Source organism: Lepeophtheirus salmonis, chromosome 11 (assembly GCF_016086655.4).
Source record: "Lepeophtheirus salmonis chromosome 11, UVic_Lsal_1.4, whole genome shotgun sequence".
Taxonomy (NCBI): domain Eukaryota; kingdom Metazoa; phylum Arthropoda; class Copepoda; order Siphonostomatoida; family Caligidae; genus Lepeophtheirus; species Lepeophtheirus salmonis.
In genome coordinates, this window is record NC_052141.2 from 11,793,813 (window position 1) to 11,811,272 (window position 17,460).

The window sequence follows — 17,460 nt, forward strand, 5'->3', positions numbered from 1 at the left end:
CAGTCCTAAAACTAATAAAGTGTAAAATGATTGTAGTAAAAGGGCTGAGGACAAAATCGTTGGGGTAATATCATCGTTAAGCAATATCATTTTGAATAATTTCAATATTATCGTGTGCAATTTATATAATATATGGATGATAAAACTATTGAATGATGAAGAAACATGCCAGGATAGAACCCGGTCTAATATCCCAAAGTACAACCCAATCCTCAGGCTGTACACTGTACAGGTGAAGTGCTGGACCGCAAGGCAGGTTTTACTTTAATGCGTATGAGTGTGGACCCCTTCCAATATGATATAATAAATCTTGGCCTACAGGTTACGTAAGTGAACCTTAAGATCAAAAGGCGAGACAATACACATAACCACCGCTTCTCTGAGCATCATTACCCCTTTGTGTCCTAAATGACGTCATACAACTCCATTTATTATTTTTACGATTAGTTCTACTTCTAATAATCTGAAGTACGCACCGAATAATTAAGGACTGACACATTACTAATAATAATTGGCGTGTGTAATAAAAGGCAATATGCGTTGGATGTACCCTTAAACATTCTAATTATGGAGATATTTTCCACTTTATTATTGTGCCACTTAAAACGGATATAAAAACAAAAAACCCTCATCCTTAAGGTAATCAACGTACCAAACTACAAATAGAAATCCCTTTTTGTTGATGAATGATGCTTTTTTCATGTGTAATTACACGTTCTTTAGTTATGGTAAGTATATACTTTAACTTACGGAGGTTATTCTGACGTATGAGTGCATATTTTTACCTTTTGATTATCCAATCTTCACGACTTCTGATCCTGTCTTCGACTTCATGAACTATTCAAAGGATCTTGCCTCCTTTTATCTCGCTGCTCGGTACAAAATCATATAACAGCCAGTTCATACTAACAAGGGCCTTCATTCAGTAGTACCATATGCCTCACTCCCACCTTCTCCTTACAAAAATATCAACTCCACATATAAGTATAATGGGGAAAAGTGTCATAGAGGATTTGTTGCAGAGCTATTCGTGGACGCCCTTGTTGGACTCGGAGTAGAATTGAGGATCAATAATTCCTTCCAATACCATTGCTAGAAACGGAGTGGGGGTTTGTGCGAATTTAATTCTTCACAGTGCTGATTAAATCTAATTTAATAGAAAGTCATGTAGGTCAAACTGCTCTTCTGACAAATCATCTTCAAATTATCAGGGTAACCACTTTAATTTTCGATGTTTGTTTTCATCATGCTCCACAATAGCAAATAATATATAGGATAAGGGTGATAATTTTGGTAAGAATCTCATTGCAGATCCTGATATTCTCAACATTAACTATAGCAGCTCCACAATAGCAAATAATATAAGTTGTGAGGAGGAAGCATTTGTTAACCGACATTATGATGTAATAACATTAGATGAACCGTTTAGAGTATCCCTATAACTGATAAGATTAGCCACGTGAACGCGTGCTTTATTATACAACATTTGCTACTAACATAACACATGAACGTATCCTCGGTCTGCAATTCCATAATAAATTAAATAATTAGATTAGATTACACCATGAAGAAATAAAAACATAGAGACGACCTAGGGATTTTGATTGGCCGTTAGGCATAGTAAGACTGTAGTAGATTAAAATCTTCAGGCCCCAGTAATGAGTGTGATCTATGGATTGAAACAAGGACACCTTAATAAAAGTGACGCAACATACGATTTTTTATCAATATACGGTCCAGTGTTGGCCACGGAACGCTAACGCCACATCAAGCTTGTTTTGTTTTTAGTTGTATAATTTTGGATAAATTGTTTTGATTAACGAACTTCACTCCAGGAACTACTGCAACCCATATGTCAAGGTATACACTATTTTATTTTATCTATGAGTATAGAGCTTTTTCACATGACGTCAGCATAGGTTTATGACGGCTATTTTGGGGCCTAAATAGCCAAGTTTTATAGCAATAAAAAAACCTTTTTCATTAATATTAAGGAAAATAGTGAATTATTGTGCCATTTCCTAAAGGGAACAACAAATCAATAATCTGTCGAAATTGTATTCCTCTATTGCCTAGTTTTATTACTTATTTGACATTGAAATCTATTCAAACATATATCATTATTTATACAATCTTATTTACATTGTGTGTGTAGGTAAAAATGAAGTATTATTATAGAAAGAATAAGATATTTGTCTCTAATTGTCATACTTTTCTCATCCATCATCAATCAAAATATATATAGGTCATTTTTAAAGAGTTTTTAGTATATACTACTTTGATTATATTCAAATATTAGGTTAAATAAAAAGTTCTGAGCGTTTTTGCTAGATTTCTTTAGTTTCTCACGATTAATACATTTCATCAACAAAAGCTAAAAAATAGTTTTACATGGATTTGTGTTTGTTGAAGCTATTTGTGAATTACAAAGGTCCAAAATGGAAGTAAAAACGAGAAAATTCAATACATTCTTCAGTATCACAACTAACAAGATGAAAAGGCGGAGCATGCGGCCAAAAAAGTTATAAGTATGATGCAGAAATTTTAAAGTTGGGCTTAGAATTTTTTAACATTCCGCTTTAAAATATATTAATATAATTTATCCCTATCTTCAACACCCAGGGCTTAAAATAGCTTTGAACCTTAAAAATAGCCAAAAATAACAAAAAAATGTATGGCCTTTTTCTGAAGGCCACAAGACTATGAGAAAAAAAATTTAAGGCCCTATTTGAATCAGGGGATCAAACTGTACTATATAATTTGAGCATAAAAAAAGTGTGATTTTCTTGGATAGCGTTATTAGTGTTTAACATTAATATCAAGGGGTTCCGGTTCTTGAACCGCTAGAATCGGAATCGACAAAGTCGAATCGAGTCAGCAATATATTGCTTATCGGTCTCGGTTCTTGTGCTTATTTTTGTTGGTTGTATTTTTTGGTAATTTTATAACCTTTTAATATTTCATCTACATAATTTTATGTAAATGAAACACATCATAACCTTTATTGTATCACACAACCTTTCCTCCAAAAAGAAACTGAAAAATGGCCCAAAATCATCTGGTAGTTAGCAAAATAAGTCAACCATCTTCATGAGCTGACTTCCCCCGCCCACCCTAGCCTTCCCTCACGTCCCCACTTTGAAAACCATTGTCTTAAGCAACCTCAGTTTTCGGAGCCCTGCTGGAATCATTTCCTGGTCCCAAATTTTCTAGCGACGCCTCTTGTTTGAAGGCCCTGTTACCAAACTGAGCCTCTATAAAGCTGAACCGAGAATAAAGACAAAACCGTTGCAATGAAAAAACCGAAATTGGGACCCATAGAACTGCTGAATTGAACTGGGCACAACCTTGTTAACATCATATATAATTCAATGCAGTCGTTTTTTATACTTAAAGACATTTGATGAAGTTTCATCAAGATTTACGGGAACCAAACCTATTTTATGTAGTAAAACTATTAATTTTGAACCCCTGAGATGGCGTTTCATTTAATTATGATTAAATTTATGACCTCAGTGAAATTTTTCAATATAGTTGTATTAAAATTAATTTTAAATTCAACGTCCTCAGGTAAAGGAAAGAAGTTGATTGGTATAGTTTGTATAACGTCATCAGCAGAGTCAATCAGAGTTGAATATCATTTCTCTAGCGAAACAAACAGCTGTGACGTGACCCCTTTTGTCAGCATTGTTTTACCATTCGCTCATCTTGTTGCGTTTATTTTTCTTTAGACAGATGGCAATTTTTTGTAAGCACGGCTTGTGGCACAGAGGTGGGTCTCTAACTCTCAAGGGTCAGCTCTCGATTTCTATTTGTTCTCGAATCTGTATTCCGAACGTGAATTGATTAAATTCGAAATAGCTATTGCTCAGGTGTAATCCATACCTAAGAATTAATTATCAAGTCATTATTATATTGTTGAGAAGGATTTCCTAGCTACCAACTGACTTTGGGCCTTATTTTGTTTCTTATCTCGAGATCAATAACACCGATGAAGAGCTTTGATGAAAATGAAACACTGATTAAATACATATAAAGAGCTGGAAAGGCCACGTGTCTGTCGAATGGAAGGGAGGGGGGAGCAACAGAACATAATCCAGGAGTAGAATAGAAATTTCTGTATTCTTTTTTTCATTTCGTTATAATTTTTTAAATAGTTATTTTAGAAACATTTTTGATAGTTTTAGTTTTAATTAAGGCTTAACTATGAACCTTTGACATTATTGTATGAAATGTATGCAATAAGTTCTATGGATATATTTGGTCCGACAGAAAAATGGGATATCAGTGAGGAGATATCATATAGGTAAAATATATAGAGTGGTTCACACCGTCAAAAAAGAAGAAATAATTTACCAAAACATTCGAATAGGGCACGAGCAAACTAAAAATATATATTGTACTCACTGTCGCCCTGGGTAATATATATATATATATGGATTGCTTACGGGCCATAGTATCCCTTAAGAATACGACTACATTTGTGTGACGCCGATGTATTTTGTAGATATTAATAAATAATAAGTAATAACTTATAAGATTAATAGTTATACTTATAAAAAAATATAACTTATTAATTAATAATATTTCATCTTTACAAATATTGCAATACTGCAAAATTTGTAAGGTAGTTATTGTTATAATTTATGCCATCGTCCTTTAATAAAATTAAAGGACTTTTGTCAGCAGATGACTCAACTTGATCTGAAGTCTTTCTCTAGATGATAGCTAGTATTCTCTGGCCGTATAATGATAATTATTATTCAGGGAGGTTTATTATTTATCCGCAATGTGGCGCTACTCACTAGTGATGGGTTTAAAAACGAATATAAGTAAACAACGAACATGTCCTATTGTAATAGTTAGTAATGTTAAAAGCATAGAAGGTCCGTCAAATACCTTTATTTTTTTAAATGTTTATAATTACCATGGTTATATGAATTTAGAGATGTCAATAGGTTAATAAAGTATTTTCAAATAGATTATTTGATGGATTATATTAATATTTTATTCCAATTTCTAAATTTAAATAACATTTTATTTAGCCTTTCAAAATATTCATGATGGCTTTGGGAGATTATAATTCAATTCAGTAATTATTCAAATTTTCAGATTCCTGATAATCTTAAATAATGAATTAGTCCTCATATTAAAATACTTATGCAAAAAAGCATATATTTTCCTTGTTGGGGCATTCCTCTACACTATCTCCTTCATAATTACATCGCCAGCTTCTTGAATCGTTCGTTTCTTTCTTGGGTTCACAATCTTTGTGATTGACCTGGGAATTGTTTCAATATTTTGAGGATTTTGTAAAGTTACCGCTCTTGAGATACAATTATAGGACACACAAACCAGTATGTTTAACCTCGGAATAAATATATACCTTTCATTATAGCATACGCATGTAGAAATGATGTGCAGTAATGGCTAATGAGATGCAAATTATGCCATTAAGGATTGATACTAGGACTGTTGAATCGGTCTAGAAAGACTAAAAGACTTCAATCCAATCAGTCCGGTCTTCATAAAATGTGTCAGTCCTAGGAACGGATTGATTAGACTGCAGTCTTTTAAGTTTTTCTAAACCGATTCAACGCTAGAGAATATGCAAAAAAAATCAAATATCTTTTATATAAATAAAAAAGATCACGTAATTTTTTGTCATTCATAAATGTAATTTTTTTCTGTAAAAAAAAAATAGAAATTAAGTCTGTTAAAATGAATTTCTCAGATCCCTTTTATTGTAAAGATTAAAAATTACCATTATTCATATTGAAAGAATGGAGTTTCCATGCTTCATTTTGTAAAGTAATATTTGAGTTACAACAATTTGGCACTCACCCCACGGATTGTTCTCATAAATAAATCATTGTTAACTTCTGAAAAAAAAAAAAAAAAAAATATTGCATCTAGCGTGGAACTTGAAAAAAGCGTTTTTTCCATTGTCTATAATTCACTGGTGGTGTTAATTATGGATTATTACTAATTAGATTGGGGGAAAATGGGGTCTGAGTTGCAAAATTTGGATTATTTATGTTATGAACGTAAAAAAAATGACAAAATAATATTTTCTTGAAAAAAACTTTATTCGATTAATATTTTATTTGTCAATCTTGGAGAATTTGAAGGTAATAATTCACCTTCCCCCATCCTGAAGAATAATTCTAGCGACGGCCCTGAGTATATGTATTAAATTATAGCCTTTTCTTTATATTTGGAGAGACTTCCTACTTTAATGAAAAAAAATACCTACAGATATCAGAAAAAGAAAAATGTTTGATGAATGTAATCTTTTTTCTTTTTTAAATATTATTTAAGTGCCATTTCATACAGATTTTCAGTTCTTATTACTTTGATTATTTTCAAATATCCCTCCTTAGCCATTACATCAAATGGTATTTAATTCATATTTTAAGTCTTTTTATATTCTTAAAGCCATTAGATGGAGTTAAATCAATATTTATTGACTATTAGTTCATTTTATCTACTAAAATATGAACCAAAATGGCGTCACCTTCAATTATGATGCAATTTATGACGTCAGTATAAACGATCCTTATATTTGGGATATATTCTTTATTTTTGAGCGAGTAATCCTTGGGCTCTATAGAGTAAATACAGTGGAATATATCATTGGCTATGGAGTGCTCCATTTCACTATGACACTCCATATTAATTATTATTTATCATTCTATGACGAAATTCATTTTCTTTATTTTTTCAAGAGAGAGAGAAAGGAGAGGAATAGGTTGAGTGATTTTTGATGAATCTATAGAATTTTATATATTGAGTCATAATTCGTAATTTAATTTGTCAGAGTTTATAAATTTAATAATATTCATACAGAAAGAGTGAATTGACGGACTGTTTATAGGAAACACAGATGTTATTTCCCTTAATTCCATGTATATAATATAATATGTAACCATCAAGAGATTAGTTTTACATAGGAAATAAATAGAATTTTCACTCGTGATATTTATTTCATATATGGTCATGGTAATTAAGGAGAGGGAAGAAAAAGAACCGTTGTCATGAAATTCGGAAGCTTCTACAATAATAATACATTCTTGTTGTTATTTTCCTTTTCTTTTTCCTCCTTCTGCTACTGCTAGACGTAGTTACTTGCACGCCTTTTCCCCCTTCTTCTTTTTAAATTGATGGATGTGTAAAAACCAGATGAAAAAACATAAAATGTATTTTAACGAAAAAAATTATATTTTATTTTTTTATGGTGCTGTACTTTCCAAATAGAAAAGGAAGTATATCATTTTGACATTTTATTAAGGACATCCAACCACCCTCAAGCCCTGAGGAGATGAAGCTATGAGAATATTTTATGTTAAATAGTCAAACAGATGTTTTACTCCTAGTAGCACTCTTCCACTCTTGTACGAACGCATGCACGCACTCAGAAATACCCAGACCCTTTACGTAAATACGATTCCATTTTAAAGCGCATGCGCGCGTGGAATCCTTTCTGTTTTTTATTTATTTGATTGTGTGTAACAGCCATCGCAAAAAGCTAAAGAGACGGAGAAATAGAAAAAGGGCACAGTCCAAGAGGAGTAAGCGTTGGGAGTGTACACTTATAATACTGACAGTTGTACACCATTGGTTAAAAATATTGATTTATTTATTTATTAAAAGTTTGTGACTCGTGTGTTTGACGAATTATGATCTAAAACCCCTTATTTGTTTTTTGGATATGTTTGAATAATGGGCTTATAGCTCACTAAATCTCTCCTTCTCATCTCTTATTTATTTGAACACGTAGTGAAGCGTCCCTTTTTGTACTGCCCCCCCTCCCTCTTAGAAAGCTCTTTAAAGTAAGGGGATTCGATGGTTTATGCCTCATACTAATGCCTAAATGTTGTATTCTTTTCTCTTTTAAGATTTGCAATGAGCGATACGCTGAGTCTAAATAGTTTTGGAAGTCCTTTTGGAGGAACGAGCCCTGGGATCCTGGCGGAAGAAATTGGATCTCTTACACTCCTCACGGACTTTAATCCCAAAAAAATCGTTATTCTTCACTCAACACTCGCCTCTCTCAACGAAGATGGCTCTAAACTCCTTCTCGGCGAAATCCGCTCAAGGGGTGAAGGGGAATGGAGTCTGGGAGGAAGGAGTTATACTCTCATTGACAAACTCAATGAAAAAAAGTATTTAGACTTGGCTCTTTTGCCGGGAAGCAAAGGAACGAAAATTGTGTTTTTAGCGGAGCGGATTAAGAATAAAGAACGACTCCTTGTTGCCCATAACATTACCCATGGCAAGGTTTTAGAGCTAGGCGAAGAGTATGCCTTCTATGATAAAGCCAACGTACTCGGAAAAGGCGTTTCACATATAACACCCGACTTGGTCTCTGGAGAATCCTCTCCACCAACCATTTATTCAGCCTCTAATCTCATAAGAAAACTACATATTGAGGATAATGCCTTGAAACCTACACCTGCAAGAGCACAAGTTCTACAAGAATGTCTTGACGGAACAATTGCTCTTACCATTCAATCATCATCCTCAAAATCGTCCAAAAATTTCTTAGTCGGAGCCTTTCGAACGAAGTCCGCTACAAAGAATAAATTCATGATTGAATGGTATTTGAGCAATAACAAGAAGGATGATATCGTTTGCTGTAAATCCCCTGTCAAGTTCAGTGAGGATTGTGAACCCCTGTATCTCCTCACAGATCCCAAAGATCCACGTACCGTCTACACACTCTGCAAAACGGGTCCTAACCAAAACTCTCTCTACAAACTTACCAAAGGTCTTTCAAAAAAAGATGAGGATCCTCTTTTGATCATTCCCGGTGTCATCGAAGGAGCCGCAATTGGTATCACTGGAGACGATGTATCCACACTTCTCATCTATGATGGAAACAGTTGTAGTGCAAGGCTATTTTCTTTGTCAAAGAGTGAGGGATTCCGTGGAAGGCATCCCATTTGTGCACATTGTCCAAATTTAGAGAAATTTTCAAGCCCTAGTCATGTGATATCCTGTTCATCACCAAATCAAAAATGGCAAATTGCGTGCAATGTCCTTGGAGCGAATGTGAATAACTATCAAGTAAGTTGGTGGATTTATATACTTCGGGGTCTCCTGGGCTCTTATAATATTCATTTCTATGTTCATAACATGTTGTAATGGTCTTGTTCATTGATTGGAAAAATGTATCATTAAATGAAATGCTTCTTTAAACACACAATTTTATATGTGAACCAAAGAACAAGAGGTATAAAATGAAACATAAAACTTTCACAAAAACATTTGTATTTCAATCAAATACATTAAAGTCATTATTTCTCTGCCCTAATAGCCTTGTTATTTGAAATTAAAATGAATAAATACATGTAAACCCCTAGATATACCTTTTCAATCTGCAAATTTTAATTTTAATGCTCTGCTAAAAAAAAGATTAGGGTTCATTGTTATTTGAGTACTCGTGAGAGGGGCATATAATATAATCTAGAACTCCTGCAGGATTCTTAGTATCTGCAACTTGAACAAGGGTTTTTATTTATCAAAGCTGGCCTCATTATTCTGTAGGAGAGTACATATTTTAATAAGTATATAGTAATCACACGTGCTGTAAAATGAAAACAGTTTCGACAAATCAAAACCCCTGCTCAAGTTGCAGTTACAAAGAATCTTGAGTAGAGCTATTATGACTTTGTATTAGATTAGCTTTAAGGGGTAATACATTTATAATGTCCGGGAAAAGCACAATTTCTGACACACACACCCCACTCCCCTTGTCTGTGTTTGTCCTAAACTTCTTCTAATTGGACGTCCTTAATTTTTAGATCACCCACCTTGTATGTATTTGTGTATGAAATATATTGGTTATCTTAAAGACCACTGATCAGGGACGTCTGTAGGATTATATATTTTTTTGTTCTGGGAGGGGTATTTTGTGGAAAAAAATTTCAAAAATCTCTCTGCAGTATAATTTGTTCGAATGTTCATTTTTTTAAAGAAAATAAATGTTTAAAAAAATTGTAAGGGCACTCCTGCTGACGTCAGATTGAAAAGGTTTTGTTGATGAGTGAAACAATGATCAATTCTCAATGTAGTGGACTCAAGAATATCCCATATCCCTCCTTCCCCCCTCCCCCGTCAATTGGACGTTAAAAATGTATAACCTAGTCTTGAAAATCCATGGGCATGTTAAAAAAAGAAACCGAAAATCAGCTCGGTAACTCAGACAATATGAAGAATGTTTTGGAAGGGAGAAAGAATAATGCTCATAACGTTTCATTAGATCAGCTACAATCAGCTGTGACTTGGGAGGAAGGCGAGAAGGAAATAAACAATCACATTTGCTGGAATTATTCGCATGTCAATCCTCAATTCTACTCGTAGTCCAACAAGGACTTACAATTATAACTCCACAATAAATCCTCAGGGCTAGGCTCCGTCTTTTATGAGCCCACACAGGGATGTTCAATCAGATTTGGAATTTAATTGAATGTGATATGAAAATGAGTTGAGTTCCCTACTGCTAAGAAAAAGTAAATTCATTCTTCAGATTACCAATTCCTAAAAACGGGGGAGCTATAAAATTCACCGGATTTACATCACTGGACCCCTCCAGCAGCTGTGATGAGGGGGAGAAAGAAGGAAATAAACAAGGACAGTGACAAAGATGACTCTTCTGTCGATCTTCAATTCTACTATGAGGCTAACAAGGACTTACACCTGCTAAAACTCTCCAACAAATCCTCAGTGTTACTCCCCGTCATTTACGATCAAACGCACTTTTGATTACTTTGTAGATGTTATTTCTTAAAGAATTAAAGAAAAATGATGACAGCTTTAGCAAATGAAAAACCCTGTTCAGGTTGCAACTACAAAAAGGCTCTCACATATTTCTAGATCATATTTTGTTGCAACTCTAGTGATAATTCATGAATTTTTAAACAATTTTAATAGCTAGCTCTAATTTGATAAAAATGAACTAAAAATTCATTTGTAATGAGATACGAAATCCTCTCTTCCCGTTTTTATAACGTCAAAAATAATAATGAGTTGAGGTGTATAGAATATGTCCTAGAAAGCGGGAGCTACTTTTTTCCCCCCTTTGCAACCTAAATAAGATTTTTTAAAGAAAACTTTGCTGTTTGGAAGGAACTGAAGAGTAAAATCAAACCACATAAAATGACATCAAAATTAACATCCAGGGTTATTTAAACATATATCACTTCATAGATTGATCAAGAGGGCCGTAAGTAATCATCAAACTCGGTCCAAAATCGAACTATTTTTCGATCAGGACGATTTTGACCGATATTTCAGTCCAGACCGCTGTCTCAGACTTTGTTCGAAATTTAGTCGTTTTCAAATAGTAGACTGATTTGTTCCCCAATCCGGATTTATGAGCCTTACAATATTAAAATACAGTTAACGTCATCAAAAAGTAATAAATAAAAGCAGTCGAGAACGAATTTTAAATGAGACAGGCCCAGACCGAACCTTTTTAAAAGACCAAATTAGACGGTCTTCCACAAAAATCATAATATATACGAGTTATGTTCAAAAATAAGGATACTTCGTATTTTTAGGGAATGAATGTTTCTTTATTTATGAATAAAGGTGAAAATCCAGTGTGGAATGGCCATGTTAAAAAAAAGAAACCGAGAATGAAAATGGTAACCCTTACAATTTGAAGAATGTTTAGGAGGAGAGGAAGAATAATACTCATGACGTTTCATTAGATCAGCTACAATCGGCTGTGACTAGATAGGAAGGCGAAAAGGATATAAACAAGGGCATTTGTACGAATTACCCCTATGTCTATACTACATCCTACTCTGAGTCAAACAAGGACTTACAGTTATAACTCCGCAACAAATACTTAGGATTACGTTCCGTCTTGTATGAGCACGCGAATGTTCAACCAGGCTTTGAATCTATTTAGGAAAGATGTTCACCTCTCGGCAATTAAATAATAATGACAACTGCTAAAAAAAAGAAAATTCGTTCTTTATTCATTATTAATACCAGTTACAAATTAACGGGCCAGCTAAAAAACACAGCGGATTTACATAATTATCCATCAATATTTATGTTGTCCCCTTCAAAGTAATCCTCCTCAGGTATAATAAATTAGTGCCAATGCTTGTTCCGATCTTCTATGCGCTTTTCATAAGGAGATATGTAGCCTAAGAAGGTGTGTTTTTCAACTTTTTTCTAATTTCGATGAAGATCTCAGACCGAAACCAACAATAATACCTACATACTCTAACAAAAGATTACTATGGATTACTTCAGCCATTTTGTCAAGTCGTATTTTAACATGAAACAATTTAATTCTATTTTATTTTTAGTTAATTGTAGATCGTGTAATTTTACATCTTACAGTTCCGTGATTATTACAAACGTAGTACAATGATTGAAATACCTTGGTAGTTCCACTTGATTGAGCCTTCATATTCAGCTAAATATATTACTAATTCTTATGACAGTATTTATTGTAGTATCATGGCAAATAGTTATGTAACATTAAATGCATATGAAAAGGTGGATTCGTTAATAGTTTTTGTTTGCTTGCTTACTTTATGAAATAAGGTAGTTAATTTAATGTTTAATGATCTCATAAATTAATTACCTTAGTTTTGTCCCAAATAATGCATTGATTTGTTTAATAAATTATTTTTATAATTATTATAAGGACTGTGTCAAAACCTGACAGGATCTCAAATTTTAAACACTAAAAGAATGTCGAATATCTATCTAGAAATTCAAATAATTATGTGGCATTTTTGTATATATAAGTTTTATTTTGAGCAAATGACTTTCACATTTTTATAATTTTTTCCACCCAAAATTAACGTTTAACAACCTATTGAGTTTTTTCGCGATACTACATAACATGCATCTACTGACTAGTCGTACTGGACGTTAAACAGTCACTATGGATCGGTTGCTGCCAACTTTTCTGGTGCCATGATCCCTTGATAGCATTTACCAAGTCGTGTTGACCCCATGGAAGTAAAATTATTTGATTTGATCATCCTTCATTACATTATTAAATGTGTTAACATATCCAAGCATAACTCGAAAAATGTCTTTGTCAGCACCAAATCCTCGGCAATTGTGTAGGATCCCTTGGCTTTGACGATTCTGAGAGCACCCAAATATGAAGCTTCAATGGCGGCCATATTTTCCTCTTCGTATTTGCCGCCAAAAATTAAGACTTTTATTTTTTTTTTCGCCATCAGCTTTGTTCTTAAAATACAGAACATCCTCACCCGTAATGTTTGGATGTTACTCGTCAAAATGTCAACCTTTGAGCATACTCCAAGTATTTTTTGATACAATGTATTAATCATAAGATAGTTCACTAAAGACTGTTGTTTTTTTATGTAAATACAAGAGAGTGTGTGGATTTCATCTACTAAACCCTATACAAATGGGGTAACTTGAGTAATTTGCTTATTCAAGCTACAACTTGTACAAAGTACTAAGTTCTATAATACAACTATTATCTAATTAAGTATGTTCTCGGGACAAAGAAAAATACCATAAAGTGACTCGTAAGATAGAACATGACAGATGGAATGTTTGATCAAATATATATTGATGAGAATCAACGCGTACACATCTGTGTTATAATAATACTATTGCCAGGTGTGAAAAACAAACAAAAAAACATAGCACTTACCTTTCCTTGATGAGAGTAGAACATCAATAAAATGATAATTTTCAAATTGATATAATTAATTATGATATATATATTTTATTATTTTTCATTCTTATTTTAAACAAATTGACTTAAAACAGGGAGTAGAATCTGTTTGTGGTTTACTTATTAGTTATTTCACCAGTAAATGAATTGAGTGTGAATATACTTGGACGAATAATCGTTAATTTCTATTAATAAATTATTCTAATTATCCAATTATATGTGCCGCAATGTAGTCAAAATTGATCATCATAATAAAAAAATAGTATATGTATAGTTTTGATTTAGAAGTCCTATTTGGGACTATTATAAGTAGATCTTAAATCAAATATAGATTCACCACTATTGATATAAATTTCCTGAATATCTTTTCTCATCCCACAAAATATATTTAATTGAAGAAACTTTTTCTTTTTTTATTACTTTGTTACTATTAAAAAGGTATAGTGCCTTAGTATCTAAATCTCCGTATGAAAGGGCCAAGGAACAAAAAAAAAAAAAAAAAAAAACACTTAAGAAAATAAACTAAATGAACAAAAAGAAATAATTAAGTATCTCACTTCCTTCACTCGTAAAGTGGAGCATGGAAGACCCAGGGAAAAATAATATGAATTGAATTGTAGACCATTAATGTAATGAAGAATGATATAATGTTTGAAATATTAATAATTGATACAATTTATATTTGAAAGGGGTCATAATGGCGCTAATTTTCCCCAGTAATTTGAATAATAAGCCTATAATTGACTCTAATATGAGTCTGAAATATTGGGTTGTATGTAACTCAGGTGCTGAAAAGTACCAGGATGTACATATAGATGGCGCTTTTAACTTCGCCTCATTTTCTGTGTGTGCCAACCTTCAAAGGACATCTGTCAAAATTTAATGTCTGTTCTATAGGCAGGGATTTATTGTAGTTTAGCTATTTCCTAAACAATGGCCCAAAAAAATTGTCTTTTTAATTTTACACTGCTTCTTGATAGGAAAAAATACCGTTTAACCTAAGTAATGGCTTGGAAAGTGCTACGGGGACTCCGCCCTATAACCCAAGTAAAATAGTAATAGTAATTATTCACCGAAAAAGAAACGTCTTTTCTTAGTTAAGCCCGAGACTTTTCAGACCATCAATCATAGATATGTAAATGTCTATGTAAAAAATTTATTTGAATTTTCTGTTTGTATTGATTTTTGTTCAAGATTTTTTATGTTGACCTACTACATATTATGTCATTAAGACCTCCAACTTTTCCCCTCTTTAAAAGAATCCATGCTTTGTTTCCTAGCGTGATTTGAGGGCATTTTCCTAATCTGATTCATAACTAGGAGAATTTCTGTGTATGACCATTTTACTACTTTTATTTAATTTTGTTATTTCCAAACTTCTTACATCATTTTCCATTTAACCAACTACATAGTATATTTTTCCTTACAATCCTTTACAGATATGCCTTGCCTCACTCCTTGACGAATCCGGGAAATTTGGAATAGAGCCAGAAACTGGACTCCCATATAGAATCCGACTCCTTGGTTGTGAAACACAGGGCGTCCACGCTGAAATCATGTTACTTGAAGATTTGTCACGTACCTTTGAGAATGCGGAGGACAAACTCTCAAACTATGTTCTAAAGCTATGTATCAACTTTTCCCCATGTCGAGAGTGTCAGTCACATCTCTCGGGTTGGCTCATGTCTGGTAAACTTGCAAATATAGAGCTTCACTATGTTCAGTCTGGAGAGATTATACAGGACTTTGGAGATCGTTTTGTAGCTAAATCAATAAGTATGGATCGATTCAAAACCCTCCTTACGGATACGGACTGGTCACAAATGAATGGCGGAATGGGAGGACGTCAGGGTACGTTTACAAAGGGAGACGAGGTCTCTTCCACATCTTCACCTCTTGTAAGGTCAATTAGTGGAAGATCTCCGAGGAGTAGTATGACTCCTGGATCTCGTATTCCAACTCGATCCGGAAGTGGATGTCCAATTCCAAATGCCTCTACTCCAAATCCAGGAGTTTGTAACAATGTGAGCAATGGTTGTGGAAATGTTAGCCTTAATAATCGCTCGGATGTTATAGACTCTCTCATCTCCATATCTTCTTCAACGGAATTCCGATCTGATAACATGAAAGACCTCGTCGCGAATTTGAACGCCTCTTTACAGAATGTTTTGTCTGTTGATGCGTCTTTAAGAAGTAATTTAATGTGTCTTGAGAATAGTGTGGCTCAGATCCAACAAAATTTGGATCCTTAGATATGTGAGAGTCACTCATAAGGGGGGATTATGATGATAATTTTGTTTTATTTTTACGTTATATTTTTTGAAAGTATGGAATTAATTAATTATTATTTGAGCGTATGCCTATTTTAGATATATTACAATTATACTTCTACAAAGATTCATATTATATCATATATACAATATATTAGCTACAACTTTACGCAAGGATAATAATTATCATATTTGTTTTTAGATCAGCCCATTCATTTGGGTATTTTTAAATGTTATTGCAAATATTATGAACGAAAGCCTATTGAATTTTACTCTTTATATCAGACAGATATACACACAATATATACCTAATCATTCAGGATATCAGACTTTTATTTTCATTACTGATCTGAGAACAGTGAACATACATCTTTATTAACAAAATAAAGATGCACTCCTGCGTGTTTATAATAATATACACTCATGCTTCCTTCAATCTTAAAGGATATACCCTGAGATACCTTTGACTCAACACAAACTAGGGGAATAGGTTCTAATTTGCGCGCGTGCCAGTGAATATAACTCAGCGTGCCAGAATAGACACATGTGTAATAGGTTGCCGACCCCTGCTCTAGAGACTTGACAGGCCTGTGAGGTGGCTACATGTTGAAGTAAGAAAAGGCCGGAAAGTTGTCTATGACACAGAGCTCCGCCTCGACTGAAAACAAAGTTGTCCCCCTAACTATTCTCCAGCACAAATATGCACTTTCTTATCCAGAAGTTCGTTGTAAGCAGTTGTATTGAGCAGCTCCTTCCTCTCCGAAAAAGGGTGAGGCAGACTTCGGCTCTGCTGGATGCTCGGTTTTTTTTTTTTTTTTGTCTTAAGAAATGATTCACTCAAACTGAGTTGACATTGTCTGGATGTTCAATTTTGATGTAGGGACGCTTCTTCTCATTCACAATATCATCAACCCTGAAAATTTTTGTCATCAGAAAAGAGTACAACTTTGCCTGAATTTTTGTTAATGTAACCTTGCTCTGTTCAGGGAATAGATGTTTTGTTGTCCACCTCCTTCGGGATTTTGCACCAATGTCATTCCGGAATTAAATTAACAATATGTGTACTACTAGATAAAAACAACCCTGTAAATATATAATAGAGTTTGTGTGTGTTCCTTATGGGTGCCCAAATCGTTAGACCTAGAAAGCTGAAACTTTGCATTGGTACTTTTTTTAACTTGGTCAGGCTAAGATAGGGTGTCAATGTTCGAGGGGGGGAGGTTACGCTATTCCCAATATACACAAATTAGTTTGACAAGATAGGACTTTGAGTCATGAATCAAATAGTGATCGCCGTCTCAAAGAAAAACAAAAAAAACTATATGAATAACTATAACTATTTTCTATATTTATTCAACCTCTAAATAGTTGTGGGCAAAAAAAAAAAAAAAAAAGACAGCGGTGAGAATTGCAGGTTTTTTTCCCCAGGTGGAAAAAATGGATTTCCAATGTAATATTCAATACGTAGATAAAATAAAGTTTGTAGAAATTTGTCTTGAG

General features: G+C 33.5%; 1 protein-coding gene across 2 annotated transcripts; it reads left to right on the plus strand.

Moving 5' to 3' along the window:
• Positions 1–1,559: 1,559 nt before the first annotated feature.
• On the plus strand, positions 1,560–16,282 carry LOC121125927 (uncharacterized). 2 transcript variants are annotated; one of them, XM_040721188.2, is made up of 3 exons: positions 1,560–1,860; positions 7,899–9,069; positions 15,130–16,282. In XM_040721188.2, the coding sequence occupies exons 1-3, from the start codon at positions 1,853–1,855 to the stop codon at positions 15,940–15,942; spliced, it is 1,992 nt and encodes a 663-aa protein (XP_040577122.1). In that variant the 5' UTR covers positions 1,560–1,852; the 3' UTR covers positions 15,943–16,282. The 2 variants fall into 2 exon arrangements, with proteins under 2 accessions (XP_040577122.1, XP_040577123.1); XM_040721189.2 differs by lacking the exon at positions 1,560–1,860 and adding an exon at positions 7,486–7,832.
• Positions 16,283–17,460: the final 1,178 nt, after the last annotated feature.

What these genes read in the sequence shown, in the direction of transcription:
- LOC121125927 (XM_040721188.2), top strand. An exon ending in CGAATGTGAATAACTATCAA is followed by an intron (nt 9,070 to 15,129) that starts GTAAGTTGGTGG and finishes AATCCTTTACAG; the next exon opens with ATATGCCTTGCCTCACTCCT.